This window comes from Perognathus longimembris, chromosome 1, assembly GCF_023159225.1.
Source record: "Perognathus longimembris pacificus isolate PPM17 chromosome 1, ASM2315922v1, whole genome shotgun sequence".
Taxonomy (NCBI): Eukaryota; Metazoa; Chordata; class Mammalia; order Rodentia; family Heteromyidae; genus Perognathus; species Perognathus longimembris.
This window is the reverse complement of record NC_063161.1, coordinates 133,521,166-133,533,852: the sequence shown is the minus strand read 5'-3', so window position 1 is coordinate 133,533,852 and position 12,687 is coordinate 133,521,166. Positions and strand designations below refer to the sequence as shown.

Sequence of the window (12,687 nt, the reverse complement as noted above, 5' to 3'; positions counted from 1 at the left end):
TTCTGGTCAGCTGTAGATAGAACAGGCCACCTCTCCAGGCCCTGGTGTGGACGAGACATGGGCAGATTCTTCCGTTTCCATGGCAAATCCCTGAACCCAGCTCCTGCTTTGCAGGGAGAGGCTGAGCCAGAGCTCAGAGCATGCGCTTTCTGGGGCAGCCCCATTGTACCCACCCAGGCAGACCCGGAGTCAAGGCTCCACCATTGTACCCAGAAGCCACGCTGTGTCCCTTCACAGGCTGCCAGCAACAAGACCAATTCCAGGGCTGGGGATATGGCCTAGTGGCAAGAGTGCTTACCTTGTATACATGAAGCCCTGGGTTCAATTCCCCAGCACCACATATATAGAAAATGGCCAGAAGTGGTGCTGTGGCTCAAGTGGCAGAGTGCTAGCCTTGAGCAAAAAAAAAAAAAAGAAGCCAGGGACAGTGCTCAGGCCCAGAGTCCAAGCCCCAGGACTGGCCAAAAACAAAGACCAATCCAAGAGAACCAGTCTTGTTTAACCTTGTTTGCAAAGGAGGAATTGGGAGATTAACTGTTTGTTTGAAGTACTTGTTCAAGCCAAACCCACTTCCTATTCACTTGGTATTTTATTATCTTTGTCACAATAACATATATATTGCTTTTTTTAAAAATTGAAGCACTTTTGTTTACAAAAGCATTTGGCCCAAGGCCTAGACACATAGTCAGCCCTCAGTTAATATGGCACTGACCTCCCACATACCTCCAGATTCCCATCAGCACAGCAGGTTGCCCTCTCATAAGACCAAGATCCTTTAATTCTTTAACGACCCACCCACCCCCTCACTCATACACCCATACCATCTCAATCTCCTAGGGAAAATTAGCCTTCCTCTTTCCAACAGGCAGATCCACATGAATTTTTTTTTTTTTTTTTTTGTATATTGGCTTGCCATTGAAAACTCTGCAAAGAGGCAGGAAATGCACGTCTGTGCTTCCAAAATTCCCCCTCACTTCAGCCTTCCTAAATGCTACCTATCCTTCAAGTGTCCTCCTCCAGGACGCCCTCCTCCCACTACCGGCCTCCCCTCTCCTCAGACTGCCATCGTAGAGAATGAGAATTGCATCTTCATCGTTCATGGTTTATAAAAGAACCTCAGAGACCCAATGTCACCCAGACAGCAAGATCAGCTGGTCTTCTCACATGCCAGGAAACTGGCCAGATTAAATCACTTAGAAGGAATAGGCCTGGGTCCCAGCGTTCCCAACTTGAACGCCTGTGTGTGATCCACACCCACAAAGCTGCAGCCTCTTATTGTCCTGACACTTGAACACAGGCCATGTTTAAAATGTGAGGGATTGCTAGAACTACAGAAAGCAGGAAAATGTCCAAAGAACAATTGACTACAACTCCAATCTGAAAAAGAGCCACTGAGCCACAGGGTGCCAGAAATCCAAGGCTTTCTAAGCTGATTGTGCTGGGGGGGGGGGGGGGAGGGCGGGGAGGGCAGGGAGGGCGAGAACCAGGGACCTCTAAGGCTAAACCCCCAGATTCCTGAATGGTTTCCCTCAGGTCGGGCTTGTTAGGCACCTAGGAGCCACAGCAGGATTCCTGAAGTAAGTGAGAGAACAACATGAAGAGTTTCAGGTTATAAAGAATGCCCCCAACTATAGCCTAGTGAAGATGGGGTAGGGAATGAGGGCTGGAATGAGGGCTCCACTCTCTACTTCGCGGGGTAGGAGCTGGTGACAGAGAGGTGTTCCTACCTGCATGGAACATTGTGAGTTTCCTGAGTGCCAGGAGGCAGCCAGACAGGATGATCACTCAATACCTGATGAGCAGGGTTCCTGAGCAGCCCTGAATACTTACTTGCCTGTGGATCTTCTTCAAGGGAGGCAAGGAATGTGGCGAGGGAACTACCTCCTTGAGAAAGGTGGCTCAACTCAAATGCAGAAGTCTTTAGTTTGGGCATGTATTTCCAGTCCTAGCCAAAACAAAGCAAAAAACAAACAAAAAGTAAACAGAACAAACAAAACCAACTCTCCTGTCTTAGCACTTTTGCATAAACTGAAACATCAAGTGAATGAGAAAAGTTGGAGCAAGCTGTCCCTCAAGAAGTCACATAAATGAACACGAACAAAGGAATCAACAATTAGAAATCTGTGGGTGTTTGGGGTCCTTTAGGGTAGGACAGATGGCCTCTGGCAGGTGAGGACCAGGACGCTGGAGGAAGCAGAATCTCTTGGGCTCCAGCCTTGGGTGCAGAGCACATCTGGGAGCTCCCAGAAATGTTCACGGAAGGGATCTGTAAGCATGTCCCCTCTTCTCTTTGCCAGGCTCATCAAGATGTCCAGTCCCTACATGAACAATCTCATCATTCTTGGGGGCATGTTGTCCTATGCATCCATCTTTCTCTTTGGCCTCGATGGATCCTTTGTCTCAGAAAAGACCTTTGAAACACTTTGCACTGTAAGTCCCTCTGCATGTGGCAATGGTAAACGGCAGAAAGGTTCTGGGTGACCTTGGTCATTAGACACATGAGTACATGTTGGGGTTCAGCTTTGGCCTTGAGGAGGGGGAAGGGCAAAGGAGAGCTAGCCCGAGACGCTGCCCTTCCTCCAGCCCTGGGGCAGTACGGAAGCAGGCCACACCTATCTGGGTCCGGAACCAGACGGGCTGGCTTTGCAACCAGCCCCCCAACTTCTCGCCAGCTAGCACATGTGCTCCCCATTTCACGGGCTTTGCCCATGGGGTGGTGCTATGCAAGTGACGTTAGCTCATGAGGGGGTCTTAAGATAAGCTCGCCAGCCTATCGCCAGCTCTTGGTAGATCACCCCTTTTCTTGTCACCATTACTATATTAGCTGTTAGCCACTCCTTTATTAAATCAGATTTTGCTCTTGAAGCTGTCTCCGAGACTCCGCGTATGCCTGGCTTCCTTCGTGGGTAAGGAGGGAGGAAAAGGGATCTCGTTCGGCCACGTGCACCTGAGGTCTTCCCTAGCCCCCCACTCCACCCTGGCCTTGCCTGGGGGTCGGGTGACCAGGGGAGAGGGTGAGAAAGGGAGCACAGGTAATACAGTAAGCCTAGCATCCCCACGCCAGGGGAGGCGAACCTAGCCCGGCAAGTACAGACCCAGAAATGTGCAGGAGGTGGGGATGGGCAGGCTCAGGGTCACCAAAAGGAAGCAGATTTCCCATCCACCTGGAAAACCTTCACAGGACATTGTGAGAGGGACCTTGGCATCTTATTTCCTACCTTGTATTGTTCCAACCATCAAGCCTGAGGCATTCAGAGAGTCAATGAGTTCCTGCTCTCTGGAACAGCATATGGAAAGTGGGGACCCTGAGGATTGTATTGCTGGGTGATGATGCTACCTGACTCCTACAAGTGACCAGGTCAGACTAACTGCTCTACTGCATCAAGAAATTGTTGGTATTGGGTTGGGTATGGGGGTACATGCCTGTATTCCCAGCTACTCAGGAGGCAGAGATAGGAAAACGTGGGTCCAAAACCAGTCCAGGGTAAAGGTTGAAAGACTATCTAGGGGCTGGGAATATGGCCTAGTGGCAAGAGTGCTTGCCTCGTATACATGAGGCCCTGGGTTCCATTCCTCAGCACCACATATACAGAAAATGGCCAGAAGTGGCGCTGTGGCTCAAGTGGCAGAGTGCTAGCCTTGAGCAAAAACGAAGCCAGGGACAGCGCTCAGGCCCTGAGTTCACAGCCTAGGACTGGCCCCAAAAAAAAAAGAAAGAAAGAAAGACTATCTAGAATAAAAGGAAAGAAAGAGAGAGAGAAAGAAAGAAAGAATTGCAAAAGGGCTATTGGGTATGACTCAAGCATAGAGTGCTTTCCTAGCACACAAGAGACCCTAAGTTCAAACCTCAGCCCCACAAAGGAAGGAATGAGGGAAGGAAGGAAGGGAGGGAGGGAGGAAGGGATGGAGGGACTGCACATGGAAGTGGAGGCGTGGTTCAAATTGTAGAGTGCCAGCACACACGTGCGCACGCACACACATAGAAGAATTGTTCATATCACCTGTGAGTTCAGTGTATTTATTTGTCTAGTGAGAAGTTGGGCTTCCTTTGTCCTGAAGGTTCTGTGGAACACTGCATATGAAGTACTTGTGAGTCCCAGGGTGCTACTCAGGCCTTCTCCTCTCTTGGGGGTTCTGAAGGACAGTCAGACTCTAGATCTCCCAGCTTCCTCAGCTTGCTCTTCTGTCTCCGAGTTTTCTGCTCCAAATCTAACACCGCACCTCCTGCTGGGTTCTACCCCTGAGAGTTAAGCAGGCCAAAATCAGGTGAAATCCCTCATGCCCAGCCTCAGAGCACCAGGCACGGCTTCCAGAAAAGCTAGGCCACCCCTAAACCCTTGTAGGTAGAGGTCCCTCTGGTGCTAGAATGATGGCCAAGTGTGGGAGTATTGTAGGGTGGTGAGAAATCCCTTTTGTCCAGATTTCTCACCAAGACAACTGCAGTGCCTGGGGCAATGCTAACCCTCCCATGGACTTTGTGTTGGTCTGGGCAATAGTGAGGCCTGAGTACAAGGCTGTCCTGCAGTGAAATCCTGTGTCCTCAGAGGCTTCTCTCTACATCTGTGCTCCCAAGTGCATAGACCCTCCCCTCTCAAGTTCAAGGGCACCTGGATAGAGACAGTAATGACCATGACTCCAGGCTATCCCGTGTCTTCTATTTTACACACAGTGCACAGAGTCCTTCAAGGGCAGTCCCTTCTGTGGCCACCACGGTCCTCTCAGGGCTCTGCAGCCTTGGTCCCGGCCACCGGCCTCCTGGGAATTCCAGCATGCAGAGTGCAAATCTCGGACACAGAGACCAAGGCAGACATGGAGAGCTGCCCATCAGGAGAGGCCCCTTCCCAGAGAAAAGCCCAAAGTGGGAGGGGGGACTTGTGCACCTCTCCTCGGCTCTGCTGGCCCAGGGGCTTGACTCAAATTTGACCTGAGTTTTAAACACCTGGGTAACATGGGCTAGGGAGCAAAGAGAGAGACGTCCCTCTCCCCTCCCCCCCCCCCCACATGCCCCATCCCAGGGTTTCCTTTTAATGCAGCCTGATGTTCTATTCTGAGAACCACGCTCATTTGTGTGCGGGGAAGGTTGGCCTGGGGAGGCAGTATGAATAAATCATAAAGCGCTTTACAAATCAGCATTAGCTGGGAGCATGAGGGCTGGGGAAGATTCGAGGGCCTGGTTCTCACCACCCCTGAGAATTAATTTATTGGCAGTCAGGGCCATCTCGGAGCTGTGCAAAGGGGAGCCCGTGTTCATGACTGCAGGGAGAGCCCCAGAGGAGTTCCTCCAGATGAAACTAGGTCAGCACAAATGTGGCTCAGGCCAGGACCGGGGACACCTCCTCACGTCATTGGTGTGTACCTTAGCTGGGTCACCCAGGAAGAGGGACCTGGATTTAGCACCTTCATGCCAACCCTGGTAGACTCCAGGTGGGGTGTCCTCCACTGCTTTCCTGGGGCTTGGCTACTTTATTCCACAAATGGCTCAGGAGTTTCTCTTCCCTCTGGCCTAGCAGCTGTCCTTAGCAAACTCCACCCACATCCCAAGAGAGCAGGGAGCAGGCAGAAAGCAAGCAGGGCCTGCAGTGTGTGTGGTCAGCACACATCTGGAAATGTGGCCTCCGTTTGGCCTTCTGTGAAATGGGAAGAGGCATCCTCCGGTGCAGGATTGCAGCATGGGTAAAGGAGATGACTCCTACTGGCTATCTTGTGTATGTGGTGAGCACATCCAGCGTGGGGGTGCAGCCGAGAGGTAGGCATCTCCCTTGCTCCCCTAGTTTTCTGTGCCATGTTCTGCTGTCCCGTGCTCCATACTGTAAGGAATCTTCAAGGCCAGGGGACAAGGGAGACCTTGAAGTCCCCTTCAGACATGATGCCCTGTGTCCAGGCCATTCTGCGCTGCCATCCTACCAATGCCCCTTTTGCTTCCCTTTTAGTTTTTGATAGAGAAATATAACCCAGTGATAAACGGTGACAGCCCCATAGGAAAGAAGCCTGTGGCAGTTCCAAGATGGGGTCCTCTGGGAACTGTGCCATTCTAACCTGGCTAGGGGTGGGACTTACATGCTCAGGAGTGCATGTGTGCAGCACACACACACACACACACACACCCTACTGGGAAGGAAGCAGCTACACACTTAGCCTCCCATCCCCCACTCCTGACCTGTTCTAGAATTTTCTAGCTGTTACTGCCAGTTTCAGCAAGTCTTGCAGCTACATGGTGCTGTCTCCCTGGATGCTACTACTGGTGGTGGAGTCACCATGGCAACGTGGCCCCTGTGGACACGGAGCTGCCTGGGAGGTCCGTGCTGGGTGTGGGCCAGTGCCCAGTACCAGGGATAGGGAAGTGCCTACACACAGCTGACCAGCCAACTCAGCAGCTGGTGAGGGAGCCAGGCAGGTGGACAAGAGGGAACGGGCTTGTCTCCTTGTGAAGCTGCAGGTAGAAACCCAGGCCTGAGTGGAAAAGAAGGAAATCTGCAGATGGGACGAACAGAAAGGCAGGGAGGACTGATATCCCAATGCTCCACCACTGCCCCCATGACCTCCTGGACTTGAGCAGCACCCGCTGTGATTTACCCTGGGCCTCGGCCCAACCACCCCACCCCCAAGGTGGCCAAGTGGAGCTCACCTGCCTGTCACATAGGAGGCAAAGCGAGCTGAACACCTGTCCTGTTGTGTGGGCAATGTTTCATCCTTTTTTTAAAAAATATGATTTTATTGTTTCTATTAAGGTGCTGTACAAAGTGGTTACCATTTCATAATTCTGATAATGCATGCATTTCTCTTTTGTATAATGTCATCCTCATCCTTTTCTTTTTAAAGAAATACTTTGAAGCTGGGTACCAGTGGCTCACACCTATAATCCTAGCTACTCAGGATGCCGAGGTCTGAGGATCGTGTTTCAAAGCCAGACTGGGCAGAAAAGTCCGTGAGACTCTTATCTCCAATTAACTGCTAAAAGGCCAGAAAAGGAACTGTGGCTCAAGTGGTAGAGTGCTAACATTGAGCAAAAAACTCAGAGACAGTGACCAGGCCCTGAGTTCAAGCCCTAGGACTGGCACTCCCCGCCCCCGAAAAAAAGGAGCAAAGGACAAAAAGAAGAAAAAAAAACTTTAATTTTTCTTTTACATCTGATAACGGAGGGGAAAAAACAAAACAAAACAAAAAATTGACCAACAAGTTCTTAGGGATTTGGTCAACAGGTATCCCAACCAAAAAGATCATTAATAGATGAGATTTACCTCATGTGCCATAAACAGTGCACTTCCATGGCTTCAGTACACTAATTAAATTTAATGCATCCCTGGGCATGAGAGAGAGAGAGAGAGAGAGAGAGAGAGAGAGAGAGAGAGAGAGAGAGAGAGAGAGAGACCTTGCTGTGAGACTTCCTGGGTTCAAGTCCCAGCTTCACTGCTTCTTAGCTATGTGACTTTAAGTAATCAGCATCTTTGAACCTTGGTTTACTCTTCTGTAAAGTCAGATAAAACATCGTGATAGAGTTGTAAGGACGAAATGAGAACACATAGGTAAAATGCTTAGTGCGGGCCACCTAGTAAAAGCCAATGAAGGCCAGCCACAATCATTATGAATGGTGAAGGAGACTGCCTGGAAGGAGGGAGGGGAAGCCCATGGAGTTTCCTGGGGGGGCCTTGCCTGGCAGAATGAGATCCGCTGCACAAGAAGCCCAGGCCTGACTCTAACAGAGCCTGTCAGGCCCATCCAGAACAAGGTATTCATTCACAATGACATTTCCACCCCAGCCACCTTCCAGAGAGGAAGCAAAGGAGACCCTGGCGATGCCCTGGTCATCCTTTTCCCACTTTCATGTGGACACTCCGTGCCTGGCCTTCATGATGTTTTTATGTCCCTGACCATTTTGTCCATCTGGTGACAGCTTCCAGGAGCCCTTAGGTGCCAGGCTCTGACCACAGAGTCACAGCCTCCAGGGAGGAGGCTGGGTAGATGAGAAGACACAGCAAACAGGGACCCTTTCCCTGTGACAGGCAGGTGAGGGGAGGAGGAGGCCAGAAGTGGCGGGACAGACGAGTCAGGGAAAGTAGAAAACAGCTCCCACCCACTGGCTTCTTTCTGTGACTCAGAACAGATGCATCTCATGTGTCCTCAAGTCTCACAGCCACTGCTGCCACCACGGTGCGGCTACCCAGTCCTTCCTCTGATCTCTCCACCTGCCTGCCACACCACGTCTTCCATTCATAGAGCAGCATACACCAGCCGCTCCTGAACACACACACCCAGACCCCTCCTGCCATTGCCTGTATGGAAAATGTTTCTGTTCCACAGAGCTCCCCAACCTCCAGTCTACAGGTCCCCGATGAGGCTTTGGGAGGAAAAAAGGCCTCTTCCTCTGGATCTATGTTGTCCTCTCACCTAAGCCAAGGATACCAAGTATAGTTGTGTGTTTTGTGCACTGCACAAGAATATTGGCACCAGCAGGGTGGGAGCCTGGGATCTGCCCTTTGAGCCAAGTTCTTCAGCTGCAAAGGCTTTGAGAAAAGGCATCTTTGGGGAAAGGTGTGGAGTTTGGTGGGGGGAGGGGGGGCGGGGCTGCAAATCCTCTCCTCTGGCATGTGCATTGGCTCTGGCCTCGGCCCAGAGTTGAGTGGGGCTCTAAGCTCTAGATCTCACTAAGGCACCCAACAAGGTATGATTTCTGCAGTGTTTCTAGAGGGTACTTCCCTGAACACCTCAGGCTCCGCCCTCTTTCCCCCTGCCTCAGATACAGTGATTTCCTCAGATACAGAGTTTCCTATCTGCCTGGGGCAAGCAGGCAGAAGGAAGCATAAGCCCCTCTTTTTGGAAAGTCCAAGAGCAGCTTGTCCTGAGTGACCAGCCAGCCACCAGAGCCTTCTCCTCCATCTGTCCTCTCGGCCCAGGGCCCTCAGGCCTCTGTGGTGACAAAGAGGTAGAGTGCAACACAGCCCCTGTCATCTGTCAGAATAGACCTGCAAGAGGAGACTGTGTGTCTGCTTTCCTGCAGATTTGCCAAAGAGCCAGGGAAGGCTCTTCCCCATGGCCAGGCAGGGCTGTGTAAATCCAGCAGAGTGCGGTGCTGAGCAGAATTGTCCCAGGCATGCATTCCTCTTCCTATTTGGAGAGGTGCTCTACTCTTTCCTTTTCCATAGTTAAGACTAAGGTAGGCACTGCCTGCGCTATTCTGCTCCCTACTGGAAAGAAACTAGCGGCAGTAAACGCCTGTAATAGGAGGAGGAGCTGCGGGCCTGAGGCAGGGCACAGGCAGCAAAGGAGGAAGCCACCTAGCAGCCCTCGCCTGTCCCTGCTGTGAAAGAGCAAGGAGGAGAGTGTTTTCCCAACTCAGAGAAGCCCAGTCATAGTGGCGGGCACCAGAGAAACATGTGCCCTTACCCCTCAGCCATCCCACATCCATCCAGAAACCAGAGGGCAGAGTCCCCAGGAGGTAAAGCCTGATCGCCCGCCTCCCAGTGTACAGAGAGCAGACTGGCTGGGAAATGGAAGAGGAGGGCGAAGGTGGGGGCTGTGAGGTGCCTAATTAAAGGTGGGTGGTGACAGGGCCCCCCGAGGCATAGAGGGGTGGGAACAGAAGCTCAGGGGAAGAACCCATAGGGTCACCCATGGGCACCAGATCCAGTCGTGGACCTTGCCCAAGGCAGATGAGGAAACATGCGGGGAGCTGGCTGTCCCCCTGGCAGAGGTCAGCCCAGTACCTCCCTGGGCAGAGCCAGACACTGCCCTGCTTTCACTGGTCACCCTGGTAATGGCTCACCCTTTGTCCCAAGAGCTGTCCCCAGATGGGATTGGCCCGGGCCCTGACTCAGTAAACCTATCTCCTGGCTGCATGCAGGGCCACAGTGGCTGTCAGCCCCACACACCAGAGAGCAGTAGAAAGCCACACCAAGGGTCCAAGACAGCTCCCGCAATTCACTGCACTCGGGACTGAGCATCTAGTTACACTCTTGGCCATGATCAATTACTGTGAAGAGAAACAGGGCCAAAACAGCCAAGGTGCAGAGGAGCCCCGGGAAGAACAGAAACGAAGGACGGGGAGAAATGCTGTCTCCTCCAGGAACACCCCTGAGACATGCAGGGCTCAGAGTCTTACTAGACATGGTCCTATATGCAACCCTGTCTCCAGATGCCCCAACAGGAAGGCAGGGGTTCAGCACAAGCCACATCTTCCTATTCACAGTGATGAGATTTGAACTCGGGCCTTAACATTTGCTAGGCAGGTGCTCTGCCACCCACGCTATGCCCCAGCCTCTATTTGCTTTAGTTATTTTTCAGATGGTGCTTTGCATTTTTACCTGGAGCTGATGTCAAACTAGGTTCTTTCTATCTCGGCTTCCCAGGTCGCTTAGATTATAAGGTAGACACCACCGTGTCCTCACACATACATCCAAACCTCATTTGTGTACACAAAAGAAATGGAGGCATGGTGAGCTGCCTTTATCATGGAGCAAACAGTGGGAAGCCAGCCAAAGTCCAAGTTCACAGACACCATCCAAGGGCAGTGGGCTGAGCTCTTTACTGTCAGGGCTGTCACTTGCGTTCAGTTTATGGCTACAGTTTCCAGACACCAGATTTAATTTCCATTAGGAGTTTTAACTCACTTAATTTATATCATTGAGGCTAAATAATGTTAACCCTCATTGAACAGACAAGTGGCCTGACAGTGATTGCTTTTAAAAAGAAACATAAGTCAAGGGAATATTCATGGTGCCAAGCACACTGGGGAGACACGAGTCCTTGACTTAAGAAATCTTTGTCAGCCACATGACAAGGTAGAGCAATAACATTACTTCATCTTTTCCACCCTTTGTGAAATGCTTGTATTCTGCATATGTCCATGGTTAAAGTTGGCTCTATGATCACGTGACCATGATCAGAACCTATCATAGCTTATTGCTCTTAGAGTCCTGTCAAGAGCTCCAGTCTTGTCAGATGTGGTGGTGCACGTCTGTAATCCCAGTATTTGGGAAACTGAGGCAGGAGGATTGCGAATTCAGGTATCCTGGCTACATAGCAAGCTTGATACCAGACTGGGCTCTACCAAATTGAAACCTGATTGGTGAATGCCAATGTCAACCTACCAAACTGAAACCTGATGGGAGGACGCTAATGAAACTCCAGCATGCAAAGGGGTGTGTCTGTCCCTATGATCTAGATTCTCCCTTGCTAGGTTCTTGAATATCTGACTGATGTCCCCCTGAAGAATGCTAACACCTCTGTTTTCTGCAACCTCTAGGTCAGGACCTGGATTCTCACTGTGGGCTACACGACTGCCTTTGGGGCCATGTTTGCAAAGACGTGGAGAGTCCATGCCATCTTCAAAAATGTGAAGATGAAGAAGAAGGTAATCACCCTCCTGTTTCAGTGGGCTGCTCAGCAGGGCGTGCAGGTGCTGAGCTATCTGCTCGGGATTTGAGAGGAATGCAGTCCCTCCTCCAGGCATCCCAGCCTCTGGGGAAATCAGTTAAGAGGCTTTTACAACACATAGGGACAGGGACTGCTTGGGGTCATGTGGGCGGGGGGGGGGGGGGGGGGGTCCTGGCATGCACAGCATTCGGGGATGGCTTCCTGTACAAAGCACCACTTAAGTCTGGATCCAGTAGGATGATAGGTATGCTCACAAGACTGGAGAACGAAGATGAGATAGAAGATAGGAGGATGAGGGCTGGGGATATAGCCTAGTGGCAAGAGTGCCTGCCTCGGATACACGAGGCCCTAAGTTCGATTCCCCAGCACCACATATACAGAAAACGGCCAGAAGCGGTGCTGTGGCTCAAGTGGCAGAGTGCTAGCTTTGAGCGGGAAGAAGCCAGGGACAGTGCTCAGGCCCTGAGTCCAAGGCCCAGGACTGGCAAAAAAAAAAAAAAAGATAGGAGGATGATAGCTTGAGTCCAACCTGACCAAAAACACAGACTTTATCTAAAAAGTAAGTAAGCAGAAAAGGACGAAGGACCAGAGGCACACCTCAAGTGGCAGAGCCCCTCCCTAGCAAACACAAAGCTCTGAAGCCAAACCCTAGTACCATTAAAACAAGAAAGGAAAAAAAAAAAGGTGGAGGGAACTGCATGAACTGCATCCGATATGTCTCCTGCCCCTACAAAAGCTCCAGGATCGGGGTGGGCATTGCTGTGGCAGCATCCTGCTTGCATGCTGTCCTCTGCACCTGGCCAGCAACCCTTCCCCTCTAGGCTTCTCAGGCAGCAGACCACAGGCTTCCCCCAGCGTCTGGGACCCCACCAGGCCATCCAGCTGGTCTCCATGGCCTCCTTAACCCAAGGTCAAGGAGGGACACCTCTCACACCATTCCTTGCAGCCAGGAAATCACCTCATGGCACGGTGACACCTCTTTCCAAAGATCCTCTCTGGGTTGCAACCATCACCTTCCCACCACAGCACTTTGAAACCCTGGATGTGGGCATGTCCTATTCAAAGACCTGCACCATGGGCCAGCCCACTTTGGAACATGGACTCAGATGACCCAGTTCTTCTCCAGAAAATGCATTCTGCATGTCACCTTGCACCCTCGTGAGGTGGACATTAGGCAGTAGGGCAGCAGACAAAACAGGCCCTGCTCAGCCACTGACCTGCTGTGAGACCTAAAACAAATGTCTCAGCCTCCCAAGCCTGTGCTGATCTGTAGAAGGGGGCATATTGCAGTGGCATTGTTCCCTAAGCTGTGATTCT

At 51.4% G+C, this 12,687-nt stretch overlaps 1 protein-coding gene across 1 annotated transcript in view; it reads left to right on the top strand.

Moving 5' to 3' along the window:
* Gabbr2 (gamma-aminobutyric acid type B receptor subunit 2) overlaps positions 1 to 12,687 on the top strand; it is a 324,986-nt gene that overhangs the window by 263,839 nt on the left and 48,460 nt on the right. The window contains exons 11-12 of the mRNA XM_048337731.1: positions 2,298 to 2,430; positions 11,240 to 11,347. Coding sequence (XP_048193688.1) covers positions 2,298 to 2,430; positions 11,240 to 11,347 — 241 coding nt within the window. The remainder of the gene's footprint in view (positions 1 to 2,297; positions 2,431 to 11,239; positions 11,348 to 12,687) is intronic.